This window comes from Budorcas taxicolor, chromosome X (assembly GCF_023091745.1).
Source record: "Budorcas taxicolor isolate Tak-1 chromosome X, Takin1.1, whole genome shotgun sequence".
Classification (NCBI taxonomy): domain Eukaryota; kingdom Metazoa; phylum Chordata; class Mammalia; order Artiodactyla; family Bovidae; genus Budorcas; species Budorcas taxicolor.
This window is the reverse complement of record NC_068935.1, coordinates 14,755,472-14,777,593: the sequence shown is the minus strand read 5'-3', so window position 1 is coordinate 14,777,593 and position 22,122 is coordinate 14,755,472. Positions and strand designations below refer to the sequence as shown.

Sequence of the window (22,122 nt, the reverse complement as noted above, 5' to 3'; positions counted from 1 at the left end):
AAAAAATAGACCATGTCACTATTCAATTGTGTGTATTAGTGTACATTGTTTTTAGAGAAGAAGGACAAGAATTACAAACTGCCATGGATATCACTGCTGGTACTGTGCTGGTAATATCTATATCTATCTATGACTGGATGCACAGATAGTCATTTGACCCTCATTAATAAACTTGTACATTTTAACATCCTTAGTTTGCAGATGAACAGGAGGCTCAAAGAAATTAACTTGCCTAAAGTCAGATAACTAAATAAATAGTGGAGCTAGGGTTTAAACCTGGGTTTGTCTGAGTACAATATGTCTGATAATATGGTTTATAGATACCTCAAAGACAATATGTCCAAAGCGTAATTTTTTTCTCTAGTATCCTCCCTCCCCAAAGTTGTCTCTTCTATTACATTCTCATAGTTCCGAGCACCACTGTTTACCAAGATGCTCAAGCTAAGAACCTTGGAATAGTCTTCCCTCCCCCCACTTTTTACATTTAAAAAAATGAGGTGTTAGTTTCAGGTGTACAGCAAGGTGATTCAGTTATATATATATATATATATCAGATTATTTTCCATTATAGATTACTATAAGATATTGAACCTTGTTCCCTGTGTTATACAATAAATACTTATTGCTTGTCTATTTTATATATAATAGTGTGGATCTGTTAGTCCCATACTCCTAATTTATCTATCCCCCTTTCTTTTTGGAGAAAAGTGTTTTCTGTATCTGTGAGTCCATTTGTTTTGTAAATAGATTAATTTTTATTGTTATCCTATATTTGTCTTTCTATGTCTCGTTTACTTCACTTAGTACGATATTTTATAGGTCCATCCATGTTACTACAGATGGTATTACTCCATTCCTTTTTTATGACTGAGTAATATTCCGTCATGTGTGTTTATTTATATATATATGTATACCACATCTTCTCTATCCATTCATTTGTTGATGGGCACTTAGGTTGTTTCTACATCTTGGTTATTATGAATAGTGTTGCTATGAACACTGGGGTGCATGTAAGGAACCTGAGAATAGTCTTAAACTTCCTATTCTCACCACCTGCACTGTTACACACACACACTACTCTTTTTCTTTTCAAAAGTCCATTCCACCCTCCTATTATCACTTCAGATAAGCCTCACATCACTTTTCTGCTGCACTGTAATAGTCTCCCAACTCATTTGTCTACTACCACGCTCGTTTTCTGATTTATCCAAGCCACATATTTATGGACACAATGTTATACAATGCAGGGCTGAATACCCCATTTATCCAAAATTCAGTCTCCCAGCTGACTCAGCCTTCTAAATCAGAGTCTCAAACACCTATATGAAAGGTACTGGGAAACACCAAATAGCATTTCCAAACCCTGTGCCATGGAAAGGCTTAGGCTGTCACTCAAGATTCCACTGGATTCTTATTTGAAGTGAATTTCACAAGCTTAGTTGATATTTTACAGTCTGAAGCAGGTTTAGAAGCAGTAAGATTCAAAACAGGTGGAGCATTGCTAGAGGAGAGCCATCTAAAACTTTAGCACTCAAAGAACAGACCCTGGACCACCAAAATCTGCATTACCAGGGAGCTTGCTATTAGGTTGGTGCAAAAGTGAAAGAAATTCAGAATCTCAGAACCCATTCCAGGCCTTAGAATGACAGCGTGCATTTTAACAAGATCCTGGTAATTTGTAGGAATATTAAAGTTTTAGATTCTCTAATTGAGTGGTGGCTGCGCAGGCACAGGAGGGCCTAGAGGAGCTATCCCATGTTGAAGGTCAGGAACAGTGGTGGTAAGGAGATACCCCTCATCCAAGGTAAGGAGCAGCAACTGTGCTTTGCTGGAGTAGCTGTGAAGAGATACCCCACACCCAAGGTAAGAGATACCCCACGCCCAAGGTAAGAGAAACCCAAGTAAGATGGTAGGTGTTGCAAGAGGGCATCAGAAGGCAGACACACTGAAACCATACTCATAGAAAACTAGTCGATCTAATCACACTAGGACCACAGCCTTGTCTAACTCAATGAAACCAAGCCATGCCCGCGGGTCATGGTGGAGAGGTCTGACAGAATGTGGTCCACTGGAGAAGGGAATGGCAAACCACTTCAGTATTCTTGCCTTGAGAACCCCATGAACAGTATGAAAAGGCAAAATGATAGGATACCAAAACAGAAACTCCCCAGGTCATCAGGTGCCCAATATGCTACTGGAGATCAGTGGAGAAATAACTCCAGAAAGAATGAAGGGATGGACCCAAAGCAAAAACAATACCCAGTTGTGGATGTGACTGGTGATAGAAGCAAGATCTGATGCTGTAAAGAGCAATACTGCATAGGAACCTGGAATGTCAGGTCCATGAATCAAGGCAAATTGGAAGTGGTCAAACAAGAGATGGCAAGGGTGAACGTCGACATTCTAGGAATCAGCGAACTAAAATGGACTGGAATGGGTGAATTTAACTCAGATGACCATTATATCTACTACTGCGGGCAGGAATCCTTCAGAAGAAATGGAGTAGCCATCATGGTCAACAAAAGAGTCCGAAATGCAGTACTTGGATGCAATCTCAAAAACGACAGAATGATCTCTGTTCATCTCCAAGGCAAACCATTCGATATCACAGTTATCCAAGTCTATGCCCCAACCAGTAACGCTGAAGAAGCTGAATGCTTTTATGAAGACCTACAAGACCTTTTAGAACTAACACCCCAAAAAGATGTCCTTTCCATTATAGGGGACTGGAATGCAAAAGTAGGAAGTCAAGAAACACCTGGAGTAACAGGCAAATTTGGCCTTGGAATACGGAATGAAGCAGGGCAAAGACTAATAGAGTTTTGCCAAGAAAATGCACTGGTCATAGCAAACACCCTCTTCCAACAACACAAGAGAAGACTCTACACATGGACATCACTAGATGGTCAACACCGAAATCAGTTTGATTATATTCTTTGCAGCCAAAGATGGAGAAACTCTATACTGGCAACAAAAACAAAACCAGGAGCTGACTGTGGCTCAGATCATGAACTCCTTATTCCCAAATTCAGACTCAAATTGAAGAAAGTAGGGAAAACCATTAGACCATTCAGGTATGACCTAAATCAAATCCCTTATGATTATACAGTGGAAGTGATAAATAGATTTAAGGGCCTAGATCTGATGGATAGAGTGCCTGATGAACTATGGAATGAGGTTCGTGACACTGTACAGGAGACAGGGATCAGACCATTCCCATGGAAAAGAAATGCAAAAAAGCAAAATGGCTGTCTGGGGAGGCCTTACAAATAGCTGTGAAAAGAAGAGAGGTGAAAAGCAAAGGAGAAAAGGAAAGATAAAAGCATCTGAATGCAGAGTTCCAAAGAATAGCAAGAAGAGATAAGAAAGCCTTCTTCAGCGATCAATGCAAAGAAATAGAAGAAAACAACAGAATGGGAAAGACTAGAGATCTCTTCAAGAAAATTAGAGATACCAAGAGAACATTTCATGCAAAGATGGGCTTGGTAAAGGACAAAAATGGTATGGATCTAACAGAAGCAGAAGATATTAAGAAGTGGCAAGAATACATGGAAGAACTGTACAAAAAAGATCTTCACGACCCAGATAATCATGATGATGTGATCACTAATCTAGAGCCAGACATCTTGGAATGTGAAGTCAAGTGGGCCTTAGAAAGCATCACTATGAACAAAGCTAGTGGAGGTGATGGAATTCCAGTTGAGCTGTTTCAAATCCTGAAAGATGATGCTGTGAAAGTGCTGCACTCAATATGCCAGCAAATTTGGAAAACTCAGCAGTGGCCACAGGACTGGAAAAGGTCAGTTTTCATTCCAATCCCAAAAAAAGGCAAGGCCAAAGAATGCTCAAACTACTGCACAGTTGCACTCATCTCACATGCTAGTAAAGTAATGCTCAAAATTCTCCAAGCAAGGCTTCAGCAATACGTGAACCGTGAACTTCCAGATGTTCAAGCTGGTTTTAGAAAAGTCAGAGGAACCAGAGATCAAATTGCAAACATCTGCTGGATCATTGAAAAAGCAGAGTTCCAGAAAAACATCTATTTCTGCTTTATTGACTATGCCAAAGCCTTTGACTGTGTGGATCACAATAAACTGTGGAAAATTCTGAAAGAGATGGGAAAACTAGACCACCTAACTTGCCTCTTGAGAAATCTGTATGCAGGTCAGGAAGCAACAGTTAGAACTGGACATGGAACAACAGACTGGTTCCAAACAGGAAAAGGAGTACATCAAGGCTGTATATTGTCACCCTGCTTATTTAACTTATATGCAGAGTACATCATGAGAAACGCTGGACTGGAAGAAACACAAGCTGGAATCAAGATTGCTGGGAGAAATATCAATAACCTCAGATATGCAGATGACACCACTCTTATGGCAGAAAGTGAAGAGGAGCTAAAAAGCCTCTTGATGAAAGTGAAAGAGGAAAGCGAAAAAGTTGGCTTAAAGCTCAACATTCAGAAAACGAAGATCATGGCATCCGGTCCCATCACTTCATGGGAAATAGATGGGGAAACAGTGGAAACAGTGTCAGACTTCATTTTGGGGGGCTCCAAAATCACTGCAGATGGTGATTGCAGCCATGGAATTAAAAGACACTTACTCCTTGGAAGAAAAGTTATGACCAACCTAGATAGCATATTCAAAAGCAGAGACATTACTTTGCCGACTAAGGTCTGTCTAGTCAAGGCTATGGTTTTTCCTGTGGTCATGTATGGATGTGAGAGTTGGACTGTGAAGAAGGCTGAGCACCGAAGAATTGATGCTTTTGAACTGTGGTGTTGGAGAAGACTCTTGAGAGTCCGTTGGACTGCAAGGAGATCCAACCAGTCCATTCTGAAGGAGATCAGCCCTGGGATTTCTTTGGAAGGAATGATGCTAAAGCTGAAGCTCCAGTACTTTGGCCACCTCATGCGAACAGTTGACTCATTGGAAATGACTCTGATGCTGGGAGGGACTGGGGGCAGGAGGAGAAGGGGACGACCGAGGATGAGATGGCTGGATGGCATCATGGACTCGATGGACATGAGTCTGAGTGATCTCCGGGAGATGGTGATGGACAGGGAGGCCTGGCGTGCTGCGATTCATGGGGTTGCAAAGAGTCGGACACGACTGAGCGACTGAACTGAACTGAACTGTGTTTCCATACAAATTGTAAAATTATTTGTTCTATGTTGTGGTCCTTTAATGGAACAGAACTTGGCGGTCTGGAGTCGACGATAAGAAAATGAAAGAGAGAAAGAGAGAGAAAGACATGGGGACCCAAGCTCTGATGGAGCAAGGGTGCTTTATTAGCAGAAATGTAGGCTTATATATCTTTAGTAAGATGATTACTCAGCTATTACACAGGATGAAATTTATCAATGACCACAATATGGATAGTCTAACACATACAAGGTCGCTGATGCTGAAAAGAGTCACTGAAGGGAGTTACTGAAAGGAATCCAAGCAGATACCCTTTCCCACGACCTCAGTCCTGAGAATTGCACACAGCTCTACTCGTTCTCAGAATAGGAACTGATAAGGAACAGAGAATCCTTGAGAAATAGAAAACAGCATGCAGGAATCCTCCTGTTAAATGTTCCCTGACAATTTACCCTTATTTATTATATTTGTTAAAAGGGTCTTGACTAATTGAGTTTGTTTAGTTTTAACAATTTTTGCATAAAGGCAATGGTAAACAACAAATATAATTGTAACAAAAGGAAGGGGAATACAAGCTTGTATGAAATATGATTGATTATAATGAAAGAAATAGTTACTATGACTATAATTACTCTCTGTGAAATGTCCAGTCTAAGTTCTAAGTTCTTTGGTGTTCACGGCAAGTTTCCAGATGTCTCATTGTTCAGGCCCAATCTGTTTATCAAGGACAATTCGAGGATGAGGGGGGTGTCATTTTATCGTCAAGCCAGCCAAGTCCTTTGTCATGGTAATGTTTTATCGTAGTATTAGTAACTTTTTGTGTTACTTGAGTAGCACAGTCATACATAGTACTGTTAATATCATCTGAGCAGTTAGATAACCACATACCATGGGGTCTCCAATCGACAATTGTATGATTAGCCATAAACATTAATTTTCTTGATTTTGGATTTTGGTCCCTTTTGATATCCTGTTCATGTCTAACTGTCTGCCTATTTTCCTTTTTAGGCATTTGGGAATCCAGTCTCAGGGGAAAGGGGGCGATGACCACTCTGGCTTTTTCAGGCTGTACAGGGGCATCATGGGGTTTTGAGTTCCCTTTGCCTGCTCTCTGTCAGGGTGTATTAACAGAGGGAGATGAGAGTCCATGGAATGATAAGGTGACTTGTTTCAGCATTGTCTAGGTGTTGGTCAGGGAATATTTTTGTCATACTACCATTTGGAGATTTGTTGTATTCTGGAAGAAACACTTAACAAGAAAGTTAAAGGTATATGGCCCAAAGATTAAGAGAAGTAGAAAAGCTGTTTAGAGGCTACCAGGAGAACTAGGACCAGACATTGGGTTCATGACATTAATGTTTCTCTAGGTATGAGAAGATGCAAGAATTTGGTCTCATAAAATCTTTACCTGAAAACATCTGACTGTCTGAAGGCTGGTTTTTCTGTTTTTTTTTTTTTTTTTTTCTTCCAGAGCATAGAGTGTCTTATTTTTGATTTCTACCCTGAACTCCTTTCAGGGGGTGTTGAAGGTCAGCAGCTTGCAGTGGTCATGATGTAATCTTTGTAGAGGCAGCTGGTGAGTATCAACTTTCAGTCAGTAGGGTCCCTTCATAGCCACATATTTGACCATGTTTGGGGGGCATTTTATGGCCATTGTGTCTCACGGTGTTGGGAAAGCTCATTCCCAGGTTTAGGGAAGATTCCACTGATAGGCCACTCAGTGTGCTGTTATTGGACCAGGCCTTGCAAGTAGCAAAAGTCTCTGGACCACTGTCTTACTAGCCTCTCGGTCCAGGAAAATATTTTCTCTTGTTGTTTTTTCCCATATCTAGAGTTACATTGTTACAATCATTGATGTCATATGGAACTGCATATCAGCATTATATCACAGGATCAGTCATACATTTGTTAACGTAAGAAATTCTTCTGAAACAAGTGACATAGAAAATAATATAGCTATAGTTAGCACTTATTAGTAAAATCATGTCTTAAGAAACTCGTATCATGCATAAAACACTTTTCTACTTGTCATAAACCTTTTGTATACTTCTTGTATTTATCTGTACATATTTTTTTTCTCATATAGAACTTTCTTTCTGGGTTACACTTTCCACAAACCTTTTTTACACTTTCTGTATTCATCACTTTATTTGTCCATTCATAGAATAGCCATCTATAAGCCATACTTCTTTGTTTTCTTAATAAAATGTAATTTCATTTCTTACACCTTTTTTACTGAAAATATGTATCGTACCTTTTTTTTAGAAACCATGAACTGTTGTTTAGCTCATTTATAAATTAACCTCAGCAATATTATCCAGAGATAAAGACATACATACATATCTAGACAGACAGAGATCTCATAGTTTTCTGCTTTAAGATTTAAAAGGTCTGTTTGTCTCTGACTTTTTTTTCTGGCTTGAAGTTGTACTAATCTGTCTAAGGCTGACATCTCAGGCAAAGTGGGTTGTCTATTTCAATAATGTGATAAGATATAAGCTTTTACCTAGGCATGTTTTTACCTAGGCATGTTTTTGTTGTATCAAGGTTGGAGCTGTTGGGTCAGGAAGTCCCATGGGAGAATGAAGAGAGGGAGTACAAATAATTTTAGAGGTAAATCTAGTCTGATGGGAGTAAGAAACTGTTTTTGTAGTTTATTTTGCACTAAATAGACTTCCTCTTGTGTCTCTTGAGAAAGTGAATGAGGGCTCTTTAAATTAGGATCTCCTTTCATTAACTTTTCTAAGGTCTGTCAAGAGACATCATTTGTTAGATTTCTTTTTTATAACAAAAAAAGGAGAATTTCAAGGAGAGCGGGTAAGTCTAGCAAAGGATTTTGGATTTGTGTCTGCTGGCAGAGGAGGAACATTTGGAGCAGCTGGGGAAGGATTTGTAGGAAAGTTCTGAAATATTTTATGTTGTTCTAATTGGGCCTTTTGTAAAGTTTCATCATCTAATTCATATTTATGTAACAAGTTTTCTGTTGTCAAATATCATGAGGGCTAGAATTACCTTGAAATGGCAGAATTGCAGCTTTAATGAGAGCTCATAAGGGCCAGAAATCAATTGGAATATTTTTTATCCGTCTGGCGGCTCATTCAACATTTTCTTTGACCCAGCGCCAAATTTCTAAATCAAAACTGCTTTTATCAAGGAACCAAGGATTACACTCAACCACTGTTTGAAGGCAAGCCTCTATTCGTTTGCATGAAACCAAAAGTCCCTGAGCTTTAAACAAATGGTGAAGTAAAGTAGAGAAATGATGGGGCTTTTCAGCCGTTTAATCCACGTCTGAGTACTTACCGACCTCAATAGGCCCTGAGTCACTCCGTCTGAAATGCCACATATACCAGGTCCCTGTTCTGGGGGCCACTTGTTGTGGTCCTTTAATGGACCGGAACCTGGCGGTCCAGAGTCGATAATAAGAAAGTGAAAGAGAGAAAGAGAGAGAGAGAGAAAGAAAGAAAAAGAGAAAGAAAGACATGGGGACCCAAGCTCTGATGGAGCAAGGGTGCTTTATTAGCAGAAATGTAGGCTTATATATCTTTAGTAAGATGATTACTCAGCTATTACACAGGATGAAATTTTATCAATAGCCACAATATGGATAGTCTAATACATACAAGGTCGCTGACGCTGAAAAGAGTCACTGAAGGGAGTTGCTGAAAGGAATCCAAGCAGATACCCTTTCCCATGATTTCAGTCCTGAGAACTGCATGCAGCTCTACTCATTCTCAGAATAGGAACTGATAAGGAACAGAGAATCCTTGAGAAATAGAAAACAGCATGCAGGAATCCTTCTGTTAAATGTTCCCTGACAGTTCTAATTCTGTGAAAAATACTGTTGGTAGCTTCAATCTATTGAATCTATAGATTGGTTTGGGTATATATTCATTTTCACTATATTGATCCTTCTGATCCATGAACATGGTATGTTTCTCCATCTATTTGTGTCACCTTTGATTTCTTTCATCACTATTTTATAGTTTTCTATATATAGGCCTTTTGTTTCTTTAGGTAAATTTATTCCTAAGTATTTTATTCTTTTTGTTGCAATGGTGAATGGGATTGTTTCCTTAATTTCTCTTTCTGTTTTTTCATTTTTAGTGTATAGGAATGCAAGGGATTTCTGTGTATTAATTTTATATCCTGCAACTTTACTATATTCATTTATTAGCTCTAGCAATTTTCTGGTGGTATCTTTAGGGTTTTCTATGTAGAGGATCATGTCATCTGCAAACAGTGAGAGTTTTACTTTTTCTTTTCCAATCTGGATTCCTTTTATTTCTTTTTCTTCTCTGAATGCTGTGGCTAGGACTTCCAAAACTATGTTGAATAGTAGTGGTGAGAGTGGGCACACTTGTCTTGTTCCTGATTTTAGAGGAAGTTCTTTCAATTTTTCACCATTGAGGATAATGTTTGCTGTGGGTTTGTTGTATAACGCTTTTATTTTGTTTAGGTCTGATCCTTCCATGCTTGCTTTCTGGAGAGTTTTTTTTTTTTTTTTATCATAAATGGGTGTTGAATTTTGTCAAGGGCTTTCTCTGCATATATTAAGATAATCATATAGTTTTTATCTTTCAATTTGTAATAATGGTGTATCACATTGTTTGATTTGTGATATTGAAGAATGTATCCTTGGAATAAAACCCGCTTGGTCATGATGTATGATCTTTTTAATATGTTGTTGGATTCTGTTTACTAGCATTTTGTTGAGGGTTTTGCATATATGTTCATCATTGATATTGGCCTGTAGTTTTTTTTTGTGTGTGTGTGTGTGGCATCTTTGTCTGATTATGGTATTAGGGTGATGGTGGCCTCATAGAATGAGTTTGAGAGTGTCCCTTCCTCTGCAATTTTCTGGAAGAGTTTGAATAGGATAGGTGTTAGCTCTTCTCTAAATTTTTGGTAGGATTCACCTGTGAAGCCATCTGGTCCTGGGCTTTTCTTTGTTGGAAGATTTTTGATTACAGTTTGATTTCCATGCTTGTGATGGGTCTGTTAAGATTCTCTGTTTCTTCCTGGTTCAGTTTTGGAACGTTATACTTTTCTAAGAATTTGTCAATTTCGTGCAAGTTGTCCATTTTATTGGCATATAATTGGTCATAGTAGTCTCTTATAATCTTTTGTATTTCTGTGTTGTCATGATTTCTCCATTTTCATTTCTAATTTTACTGATTTGATTCTTCTCCCTTTTTTTCTTGATGAGTCTGGCTAACAGTTTGTCTATTTATCTTCTCAAAGATCCAGCTTTTAGTTTTGTTGATTTTTGCTATAGTCTCCATTTCTCTTTCAGTTATTTCTGCCCTAATTTTTTATGATTTCTTTCCTTCTACTAACTTTGGGTTTCTTCTGTTCTTTTTCTAGTTGCTTTAGGTGTACAGTTATGTTATTTATTTGATGTTTCTCTTGTTTCTTGAGGTAGGCTTGTATTGCTATGAACCTCCCTCTTAGCATTGCTTTTATAGGTTTCGGGTTGTCATGTTTTCATTTTCATTTGTTTCTATGCATATTTTGCTTTCCTTTTTGATTTCTTCCATGATCTTAACACAACGTGACTTTTACAAATGAATTCTCATAAAACCCCACCATCTTAAGTTGGAGACTACCTATACATACAAATATATCTACTGTCACTGTTTAAAAATATCAGCCTATATTTTGAATGTCATGTTGTTTAGTTTCTAAGTTGTATCCAACACTTTTGCAACCTCATGGACTGTAGCCTGCGAAGCTCCTCTGTCCATGGGATTTCTCAGCAGGAAGAATGGAGTGGGTTGCCATTTCCTCTCCAGGAGATCTCCCCGACCCAAGGATTGAACCCCCATCTCCTGCATTGGCAAGCAGATTCTTTACCACTGAGCCACCAGGGAAGCCCTGTATTTTGACTATGTGAAAATAATAAAGTCTGTTGCTCAAACTCTTATTTATATCAAAATATAATACCAGGAAGAAAATTCACAAGTGACATGGATTCCTCTTCTTTGCATATACCCAAGAGAATTGAAAGCATAAATCTACACAAGGACGTGTACATGAATGTTCATAGGAACATTAGCCATAATGGCCATAAAGTGGTAATGATCTAAGTTTTCTTTAGCTGATGAATGGATAACCAAATATGGAATACCCATAGACTGGAATATTATTCAGCAATTAAAAAGGATGAAATACTGATGCATGCTTCAACATGGATAAACCTTGAAAATATGCTAAGTAGAAGAAGGCAGTCACAAAAGACCATATATTATGTGATTCTATTTAAATGTAATGTCCAGAATAGGTAAATCCAGAGACAAAAGGCTAATTGATGGTTCCCGGGGGCTAGGAATGGGAGCAGAAACTGACTAAAAATGGATATGAAGGGATTTTAGGGGATAATGTCAGTCAGTCAGTTCAGTCGCTCAGTTGTGTCTGACTCTTTGTGACCCCCATGAACCACAGCATGCCAGGCCTTCCTGTCTATCACCAACTCCCAGAGTCCACCCAAACCCATGTCCATTGAGTCGGTGATGCCATCCAACCATCTCATCCTCTGTTGACCTCTTCTCCTCCTGCCCTCAATCTTTCCCAGCATCAGGGTCTTTTCCAGAGTCAACTCTTCACATGAGATGGCCAAAGTATTGGAGTTTCAGCTTCAGTGTCAGTCCTACCAATGAACACCCAGGACTGATCTCCCGGTTAGTGTAATGTTCTCAAATTCACTTGTGATGAGCACAATTCTATCCATCTTTAGAACCATACATTTACAAGGGCTGAATTTTTGGTATATAAATTGTATGTTCATACAGCTAGTAAATATTCAAAAATTATAAATGCCTCCCCAGAAGAACCGCTGCAAAGCTTGAGATGATTAACTTCCTAAGAATATAGAGAAACTTCCTAAGAATATAGAGAAACTTTATAGTGTGGCATCACACACATTGGGCATATTGCCACATAAGACATTATGTATATCCTGGATTTCATAATCATGGTTCTGAAGTGTTTCAAACAACTGTTTATTCTTAACATGTTTGCCAAAATAAAGAGCTGCTTTTAACCCATTAATAGCATCCAAAGAATGATACTTCCAAAGAGAAGACTGCAGGAAAAGGTAATTATAAAGCAATAAAGTGGCCTTATGTTTTCTGTAATATAAAGATGGACATTTCCCTGGTGGCTTAGTGATAAAGAATCTGCCTGCAGTGCAGGAGACCTGGGTTTGATCCCTGGGTTGGGAAGATCCCCTGAAGGAGGGCATGGCAATCTACCCCAGCATTTTTGCCTGGAGAATCCCCATGGACAGAGGAGCCTGGCGGGCTATAATCCATAGGGTCACACAGAGTCAGACATGACTGAAGCGACTAAGCAGCAGCAGCAGTGTAAAGATGGACTGGCATCATGGTCCTTTTCTAACCCTAAATTTTCAGTGATCAATAGGAGGAGGGTTCTGGAGAGAGGGGACATATGTATACCTGTGACTGATCTGTGTTGATGTGTGGCAGACGCCAACACAATATTGTAGAGCAATTGTCCTCCAATAAAAAAAGAAAAAGAAAAAAACTTATCAGTGGTCAACCTCATTATTTACCTTGTTGACATTTAAAAATAATTCATGATAGATTCAGTTATTTTATAATGGCAGCAGTTCCTCACTATGTAGTGAAATATGTAAACACGCTGTGCTGTGCTTAGTCACTCAGTCATGTACGACTCTGTGACCCCATGGATTGTAGCCTGCCAGGTTCCTCTGTCCATGGGGATTCTCCAGGCAAGAATACTGGAGTGGGTTGCCGTGACCTCCTCCAGGGGATCTTCCCAACCCAGGAATAGAAGACAGTTCTCCCGCATTGCAGGTGAATTTTTTTTACCATTTGAGCCACCAGGGAAGCCCAAATACTAAAGTTTTAGTTTTTATTAATCAAATATATCAACAAATATTTACATTAAACCTTTTTCCTCCTAAATCCAAGCATATGTTAAAAGTTAGTATATGATTACTAAATACCAGACACAAACTTTTATTGGAATATTTTATTTACATTTTATATTTAAAGAGAATCAATACAAATCGGGACCTATTTACAGCATTTCAAATCAGTGTACAAGAATGCAATGGTTTCATCCACTCTACATTTAGCCAACAAAAATACATGTCTATTCTGCTTTTGCTTAAATTCTGCTGGAATTTGTACTGGAAACAAAACTCTAAAACCAAAGATAAGCCACGGAAAATATAAAGTGCATTTTTATAATAGCTCTATTTAACTTTGGTGGATGAAGCTTCAAACTTTTTATTAAGGCACCTGGAATTCTACCCCCCAACACCAATTCTTTTTCAAACACCAAGAAAATGCATTCACGAAATTTATAGCTACATAGATAGAATTTTATTTTACCTAATGTTATTTTATAAAGCCCATTTTGGTAAAATGTAAACTCAATTTTCAGTCAACTTTATTTGGAAAACATTTTCTATAGACTAATTTCTGTAGACAAATTCATACACAGAGATCAATTACCAATTTTTGTGTGACTTATTCAAAATCATTCTCAAATGGCATGATGATTTAAATGTTCTACTTTTGAAAGTCCCATAAGTAAGGTTTGAGAAATAGTTATACAGTGTTTTTGTAAGGAAAGTTTGTGTCTATGATCTTTTGTCAAATTGGTGTCATTAATATACCAATCAATCCAGTCCAGTCCATATTCTCTAAAAACCTATGCTTGACACTCAAATGAAGTAAATTTAGCCTGATTTTTAAAATAAGAAATTGTTAAAATGAGTATTTTGCTTTAATCTTGTTCTATCAACTTAATGCAGCTTAAATAGATATTTCATGAAGTACTAGCCTAAGTTTGCATTGTTTTTTAAATTACAATTCCAGATCAATATAAGCACCTGGAGAAAAACCCTGACACATATAGCCCAAGCTAAAGTAGTATTATTTTTAATTAAGATACTATCATAAAATAAAGTGATTATAGCTGTTCCACATTTTAAAAGCAACATGTTTTGATAAGAAAATTGTTATAAATGGAAAACATGATTACTTGACAAGAGTTTTGAATGTTTAAAAATGTTGCTACTGCTATCAAGAGGAAACTTGCCTATGAAAAATATTATAATGTGTTTGTGGAAAAAGTTAATAGGTTTAATATTTTAAGTCATTTAACTATAGCATAATATTAGTTATCTCAGCACTTTCAGTATCATTCTTATTTTATTAAGTTTATCCAGTTCCTTAGTAGTAAACTAGGCCCTGATTGGCAGTTCTGTTATTACTAAAGGTTCAAGTTTTCTATTGATACAGATTTTATGATTTAATTTCTTGAACAGTGGTCTCCTGATCAGGACTTTCATCTTCTTCAAAGGTTGGGTTGTCAACGTGAGGAACAACATCCACTGCCATGGAATTTGCTTCATGGTTTACCAGCTGTAGATTTTCATCTTTAAAAAAAAATGGCATTTGAATCAGTTCTAATGAGGTGGATGAAACTGGAGCCTATTATACAGAGTGAAGTAAGTCAGAAAGAAAAACACCAATACAGTATATTAACACATATATATGGAATTTAGAAAGATGGTAACGATGACCCTATATGTGAGACAGCAAAAAAGACACAGATATAAGAGTGGACTTTTCGACTCTGTGGGAGAAGGCGAGGGTGGAATGATTTGAGAGAATAGCATTGAAACATGTATATTACCATATGTGAAATACATGACCAGTCCCAGTTCAATGCAGGAAACAGGGCACTCAGAACCGGTGCACTGGGACAACCCAGAGGGATGGGATGGGGAGGGAGGTGGGGGGGGGCTTCAGGATGGGGGACGCACATATACCTGTGGCTGATTCATGTCAATGTATGGCAAAACCCACCACAAGACTGTAAAGTAATTAGTCTCCAATTAAAATTGTTAAATGGCAATTTTAGGATGCTTTTACCCCTCTGTTTTTCTTTTTTCTTTTTTTAAAAAATATTTATTTTTTAACTTTACAATATTGTATTGGTTTTGCCATCCATCAAGATGAATCCGCCCACGGGTGTACACGTGTTCCCCATCCTGAACCCCCCTCCCGCCTCCCTCCCGGTACCATCCCTCTGGGTCATCCTAGTGCACCAGCCCCAAGCATCCTGTATCCTGCATCAAACCTAGACTGGCGATTCGTTTCCTATATGATATACATGTTTCAATGCCATTCTCCCATATCATCCTGCCCTCGCCCTCTCCCACAGAGTCCAGAACACCATTCTATACATCTGTGTCTTTTGCTGTCTCGCATACAGAGTCATTGTTACCATCTTTCTAAATTCCATATATATGCCTTAGTATACTGTATTGGTCATATACACAATAGAGTATTACCCAGCCATTAAAAAGAATACATTTGAATCAGTTCTAATGAGGTGGATGAAACTGGAGCCTATTATACAGAGTGAAGTAAGCCAGAAAGAAAATACCCCTCTGTTCTTTAAGACAAAATTCAACACACATGTCTAAGAAGTCTTTCTTATCTAATTCAATCACACTCTGATTATCACACTAATTCCCTGTTTCTTTAATATGATTTTGCTGCCTTACATAAAGCACTTATATGTGTGTGCTCAGTCACTTCAGTCGTGCCTGACTCTTTGTGACCCTATGGATTATAGCCTGCCAGGCTCCTCTGTCTATGGGATTTCCCAGGCAAGAATACTGGAGTGGGTTGCTATTTCCTCCTCCAGGGGATCTTCCCAACCCAGGAATCGAACCCTTGCCTCTGGTATCTCCTGCATTGGCAGGCGGGTTCTTTACCACTGCGCCCAGGGAAGCCCTAAAGCATTTATGGCATTATATTAATTTACAATTACTATTTTGTTGATTCATACATGTGTTTATTTTTACCTACATTATAGCATCCTTAAGAGCAACAGTTAAGTCTTCTGCTTCTTCTCTATTCTAAATATAATAGCTCTTAAAATCAACTTCATGTTTGAATCACCTGGGCACTTTAAAAAATTATCCATGCTTTTTCATATACATAGAGAGACTGATAAGATAGCTCTGTGTATATGCTCAGTCAAGTCCAACTCTTTGTGACCCCATGGACTGTAGCCTGCCAGGTTCCTCTGTCTATGGGATTTCCCAGCCAAGAATACTGGTTGTCATTTCCTTCTCCAGGGGATCTTCCCAACCCAGGGATTGAACCCACATCTCCTGTGTCTCCTGCATTGCAGGCAGATTCTTTACCAACTGATAGATAGATAGGCAGAAGGACTAAAGCTAATCAACCAGGAAGTTGTGAAGGGAGTTCCCAAAATGGAATACAAGTAGTAACAAGTGAATATAATTATTTTACAAATGAAATATAGAGAGTTCAGAAGAGAGTGGGAAAGAAAAGAACTAACCTAAGTAATTTTGGAAAATAATATTTTGACTATATCCTATAAGGTTAAAACCAAAGAACTACACTGGTTAGTGAAATTGTTTTTCACAGGGTACATTGGCAATGTTACAACTTACATGTACTTTAGGATTGAACAAATAAGTAAATATACTGAGGATAATAACAGCTGGGTTTCTCAATGTCCAAGAATGGAGTTAAAAGTAAGGAAAGAGGAAGGCTAGAATAAACTCTGTGATGTTGGATTAGAATCATACATCAGTATGAAGTAGCTGTTCTTCAGATAGGTGAATGTAGATGTGTGTATATTTGTGTGAGTACATACACATATTTCCTCGCTTTGTTCCTTTAAAGGGCTAATAGCAATGATACTCCAAAAGCAATGAGCGTACCTAATGCCTGATCTTGACTCTGAGGTGCTATTCTCCAATAAAAGCCCCCACTCCCTGATTTTAGGGTTAGGGCAAGAGAGAAGATTAACCCAGATTCTAGCCTGCTGCTGCTGCTAAGTCACTTCAGTCGTGTCCGACTCTGTGCGACCCCATAGATGGTAGCCTACCAGGCTCCCCCGTCCCTGGGATTCTCCTAGGGGCCAGCAAACTACAGCTTGCAAGCCAAATCCATAGCTAAGAGTGATTCTGACATTTTTAAGAGGTTGGAAGATAAAACAACACTGTCCCAGCCCCCAAAGCAACAAAGACCTAAAGTCTTCAAAGCCTAAAATACTTATTATCTGGCCCTATACAGAAAAAGTTTGCCAATCCTTGGCCTAGAACATCTTGTGATCATAGAAAGTAAGGAAGTACTCAAAAAGGGGGGGGGCGTTATTTTGAAAGAAAATCAACCAACTTGAGGGAGTTCCCAATGACCAAATCTAGGACAATCTAAGCATGAATAAATCATGAGAATAATATTATGGAGAAAAAGAAGTGAGTCTTTGAGTCCATATTATTATAAACAGTTGAATAAATAAGTGGAGAAATGATAGCTCTTCTTTAAATTAGAAGCTTAATTAATGTAGAAAGAAGGATGGAAATAGAAAATCACCATTTGGCACACACTTCAGTAATTATTATTGTAAGCAAGAACTATCAATGATTGCTAAAATTAGTAGGTAAAAATTATGATGAGAAACAGGACATTTGCATAGTTTCCAAGTGTCTCTCTATAAAACAATAAAGGGAAAAATAATAACTTTAAAAGAAGAGGCTTGGCAGATACCACCTTAACCAAGTGAACAAAGTTAAAAACAGTGATAATAAGACATGGGCATAATGTGCCTCATTATATGATATAAAGCAGACAAGATAAGATATGTGGTTTTCCTGCCAGAAATAGACAATGAATTTAATCACTGGGAAAAAGCAGACAATTCCAAATTGAAGGATATTCTTCAAAGTAACTAACTGGTAGCCTTCAGAGGTGTCAGAGCCAAGAAAAATGAAGACTTAGAAACAGTCACATATTAAGACTAAAAGGACATGACAGTTAAATGCAATGTGGACCTCTCAGCAGATTGGGTATAGAAAGAACATATCCAAACATAAAGGACGTATACAGGGACTTCCCTGGTGGTACAGTGGTTAAGATTCCAAGCTTTCAATGCAGGGGGTATAGGTTGGATCCCTGGTCAGGGAGCTAAGATCTCACATGCCTCACATGTGTGAGATGAACTAATATTTGACAAGGGAACCAAAAACATCCAGTGGGGAAGACAGTCTTCAATAAATGGTGTTGGGTAACCTGGATAAATATGCAACAGAATGAAACCAGACTCCCATCTCACACCACTTCCCCAGAGGGATGGTACGGGGAGGGAGGTGGGAGGGGGGTTCAGGATCGGGAACACGTGTACACCCATGGTGGATTCATGTTGATGTATGGCAAAACCAATACAATATTGTAAAGTAATCAGCCTCCAATTAAAATAAATAAATTTAAATTAAAATGAACTCTAAATAGATTAAGGACTTAAAATGCCAAAATCAACAAATGGGACTACATCAAACCAAAAAGCTTCTGCTCAGCAAAAGAAATAATCAAAAGAATGAAAAGGCAAGCTACAAAATGGGAGAAAATATTTGCAAACCACATATCAGGTAAGGAGTTAATACCCAAAATATATAAGGAACTCATATAATTCAATAGCAGAAAAGTAAATAATCTGATTTAAAACTGGGCAGAATTGAAATTTTTTGGGGAAAAGATATTTTCCCAAAGAAGACATGTGTGCATGCTCAGATGCTCAGTCATCTCCAACTCTTTGCCCCCATGGACTGCAGCCCATCAGGCTCCTCTGTCCATAGGACTTTCCAGACAAGAACATTGGAGTGGGATGCCATTTCCTCCTCCAGGGGATCTTCCTGACCCAGGGATTGAACCTGCATCTCCTGTGGCTCCTGCATTGGCAGGCAGAATATTTACTGCTGACCCATCTGGGAAGCACCCCAAAGAAGATATGTGGATACAAATGGCCAACAAGTACATGAAAAGATGTTCATCACTAATCATCAGGGAAATGCAAATCAAAACCACAATGTGATATTGCCTCACGCTTGTTAGAATAGCTATTATCAAAATGATAACAGATGAGTGTTGGCAAGGATGTGAAGAAAAGGGAACTCTGGTGCACAGTTGGTGGGAATGTATATTGGTGCAGCACTATGGGAAACATGTTCTCAAAAAACTAAAAATAGAACTACCATATCATCCAGCAATCCAACTTCTGGGTATATACCCAAAGGAAATGAAAGCATTATCTTGAAGAGACAGCTGCACCTCCATGTTCACTGCAGCATTATTCACAATAGCCAGACACAGAAGTAACCTGTTTCTATTGACTGATCAACAGATATAGAAAACGTGAGATACATATATATGTACACACACACAACAGGAATATTACTCAGCCATGAGAAAGGAGATACTGCCATTTGCAACAACATGGATAGATCTTGAGGACACTGTGCTAAGTGAAATAAGCCACACAGAGAAAGACAAACACTGTATGATAACACTTATATGTGGAGTCTTTTTTTAAAAAGTCAAATTCATAGAAACAGAGAATGGTGGTTCCAAGAGGCTAGAAGCAGGGGGGGAATGGAGAAATGTCCATCAAAGGATACAAGTTTCCAGTTATAAGATGAGTAAGTTCTTGGGAATTTAATATATAGCATGGTGACTACAGTTAACAATACTGTAGTAAATACTTGAAAGTTGCTAAGTGTAGATCTTAAATGTTCTCACCACACATACACACACAAAATTTGTAATTATTTGAGATGATAGATTTGGTGACTAATCTTTCTCTGGTTATATGTCAAGTATATTACATATTATATGTCAATAAAATTGGGGGGAAATGAGAGAAGAGGAAATGCAATGTGGGATCCTAGGACAGAAAAAGTACATTAATGGGTCAACTGGTGAAATTTGAGTTAAGTTCAATTTAGTTACCAACATTTTATCATACAATTTCCTGATTTTGATAACTGTATATGGTTATATACAATGTTAATACTTGGAGAAGTTCAGTGATTGGCATTCTTTTTACTATTTTTGAAACATTTTTAAAGTCAGGCTGAAACTATTAAAAAAAAAAAAAACAACCTGTGTTTGGGCCCCACATCTCATGGATTCTGATTGAACTATTCTGGGGTAGAGTCCAGGTATCAGTAATGTTTAAAGTTCTTCTGGGTGATTCTAATGTGCAGCAAGGATTAAGAACTAGGGGCCCTATTCTGTGGTTCTCAAAGTGTGGTCCCTGGATAAGCAGTATCATTACCACCTGGAAACTTCTTAGAAATGAAAATTCTCAGGGCCCATCTCAAACCTATTGAGTCAGAAACTAGTGGTTGCCACTCTGCTTGTTTTTTTTTTTTTTTTTAATAAACTTTTATTCATTTACTTTGGCTGTGCTGGGTCTTTGTTGCTGTGCACGAGCTTTCTCTAGTTGCAGCAAGTGGGGGCTACTCTCTAGTTGCAATGCATGGGTTTCTTGTTGCTGTGGCTTGTCCTTGTAGAGCATGGGCTCTAGGGCGCTGGCTTCAAGTTGCAGTGCAGGGGCTTAGTTGGCCCGCAGCATGTGGGATCTTCCTAGACCAGGGATTTGAACCTGTGTCCGCTGCACTGCAAGGCGGATTCTTAACCACTGAACCAGGAAAGGCCCTCCCCTCTGTTTAAACAAGCCCTCTAGGTGACTCAAGGTATGCTTAAGTTTGAAAACCAGTGCTCTAATACAACTCAGCACAATGATGGAACACACAGGCACAAACTAACCAACTGTATGTTTTTGAAGCTATTTAAACCAACTATCACCATAATAATCAGTGGTTAATAGGAAATATGCCAAAACAATTATTATATAATTGTGTGTGAGTGTGTGTGTGTGCTCAGTTGAGTCTGACTCTTTGCAACCCTGTGGACCATAGCCCACCAGGCTCCTCTGTCCATGGGATTTTCCAGGCATGAATACTGGAATGGGTTGCCATTTCCTCCTCCAGTTGACAAGTCTACTTTATTATTAATGTTAAATTTTGCTGTTCTAATGTTTTTGCAAAACCAATTTAAAAATTCACAGTTGTCATCTGATCTCAAACCAAAGTGGTGGTGGTGGTTTAGTCACTCAATCATGTCCGACTCTTGTGATCCCATGGACTGCAGCCTGCCAGGCTCCTCCATCCATGGGACTCTCCAGGCAAGAATACTGGAGTGGGCTGCAATCTCCTTCTCCCTCAAAGCAAAGTATATTCTCTTAATTTAAGACATATGACTGAGGCACCAATTTATCTATTAGCAGTATCTCTAAACTATAGAAGTAGCCAAGAAGGAAAAGTAACCATTAAATTATGAAACCCCAAATATCAATATATAAAAGGGATGGCAAGTGTGCCACTTCTATCCATGATTACATTTTAAGTAGTCACAAAAGTCACACTAACACATTCACCTTCAAAGATGTTGGTTTAAGTCAATTTAATATTTGTTTTGTTTGAAGAGCATAATAAAGTATTAGGAAACTAAGCTTAAATTTCTTAACTTTTATTTTTGCTCTGACTCTCTGAATGGGAGGATTTTACCCCAAGGCCATACTAATTCTATATATCCATTTATTTGGGTGCTCACACTTGTGATGGTTGTATATTTGGCATGCCTCAAACATTTAGTGTCTGAGCAAAATCCAATCATATGAGGAAGTAACATAGGTTGTTGACTTTATAATGGGTATTCTTAGACTGGTTTGGTTTTTGGTATCTGTTACTGACTTTAGAAATAGCATATGGCTTCTAAAAGTGAAGAAAAGGCAGGGTAAAGATGAATATTTCTGTATGTGCAACTTTTCTATAAACTATTAGATGTAAATTAGAATATCTCACAATCTCAGCATAATAATGATGACTGGGGGCCACAGTTGAACTGTAAAATAAAAAATTACAACTAAAATACAAAGAAATACTTCCCTTAGATATCAGAAGCTTATCTTAAAATACATGATTTTAAATCAGGACTAATTTTATATTTAATAAAACTTCTGGTTTCTTAATGTTGAAACAAATCTACTCCACACAGCTTAAACATCTCTGTCTAACTTATAATTACAGGAA

At 38.1% G+C, this 22,122-nt stretch overlaps 1 protein-coding gene across 1 annotated transcript in view; it reads right to left on the bottom strand.

Annotated features, from left to right (window-relative positions):
* Positions 1–14,446: 14,446 nt before the first annotated feature.
* Positions 14,447–22,122, bottom strand: part of RNF128 (ring finger protein 128) — a 61,872-nt gene continuing 54,196 nt past the window's right edge. Inside the window, exon 7 of the mRNA XM_052663462.1 lies at positions 14,447–14,580. Coding sequence (XP_052519422.1) covers positions 14,447–14,580 — 134 coding nt within the window. The remainder of the gene's footprint in view (positions 14,581–22,122) is intronic.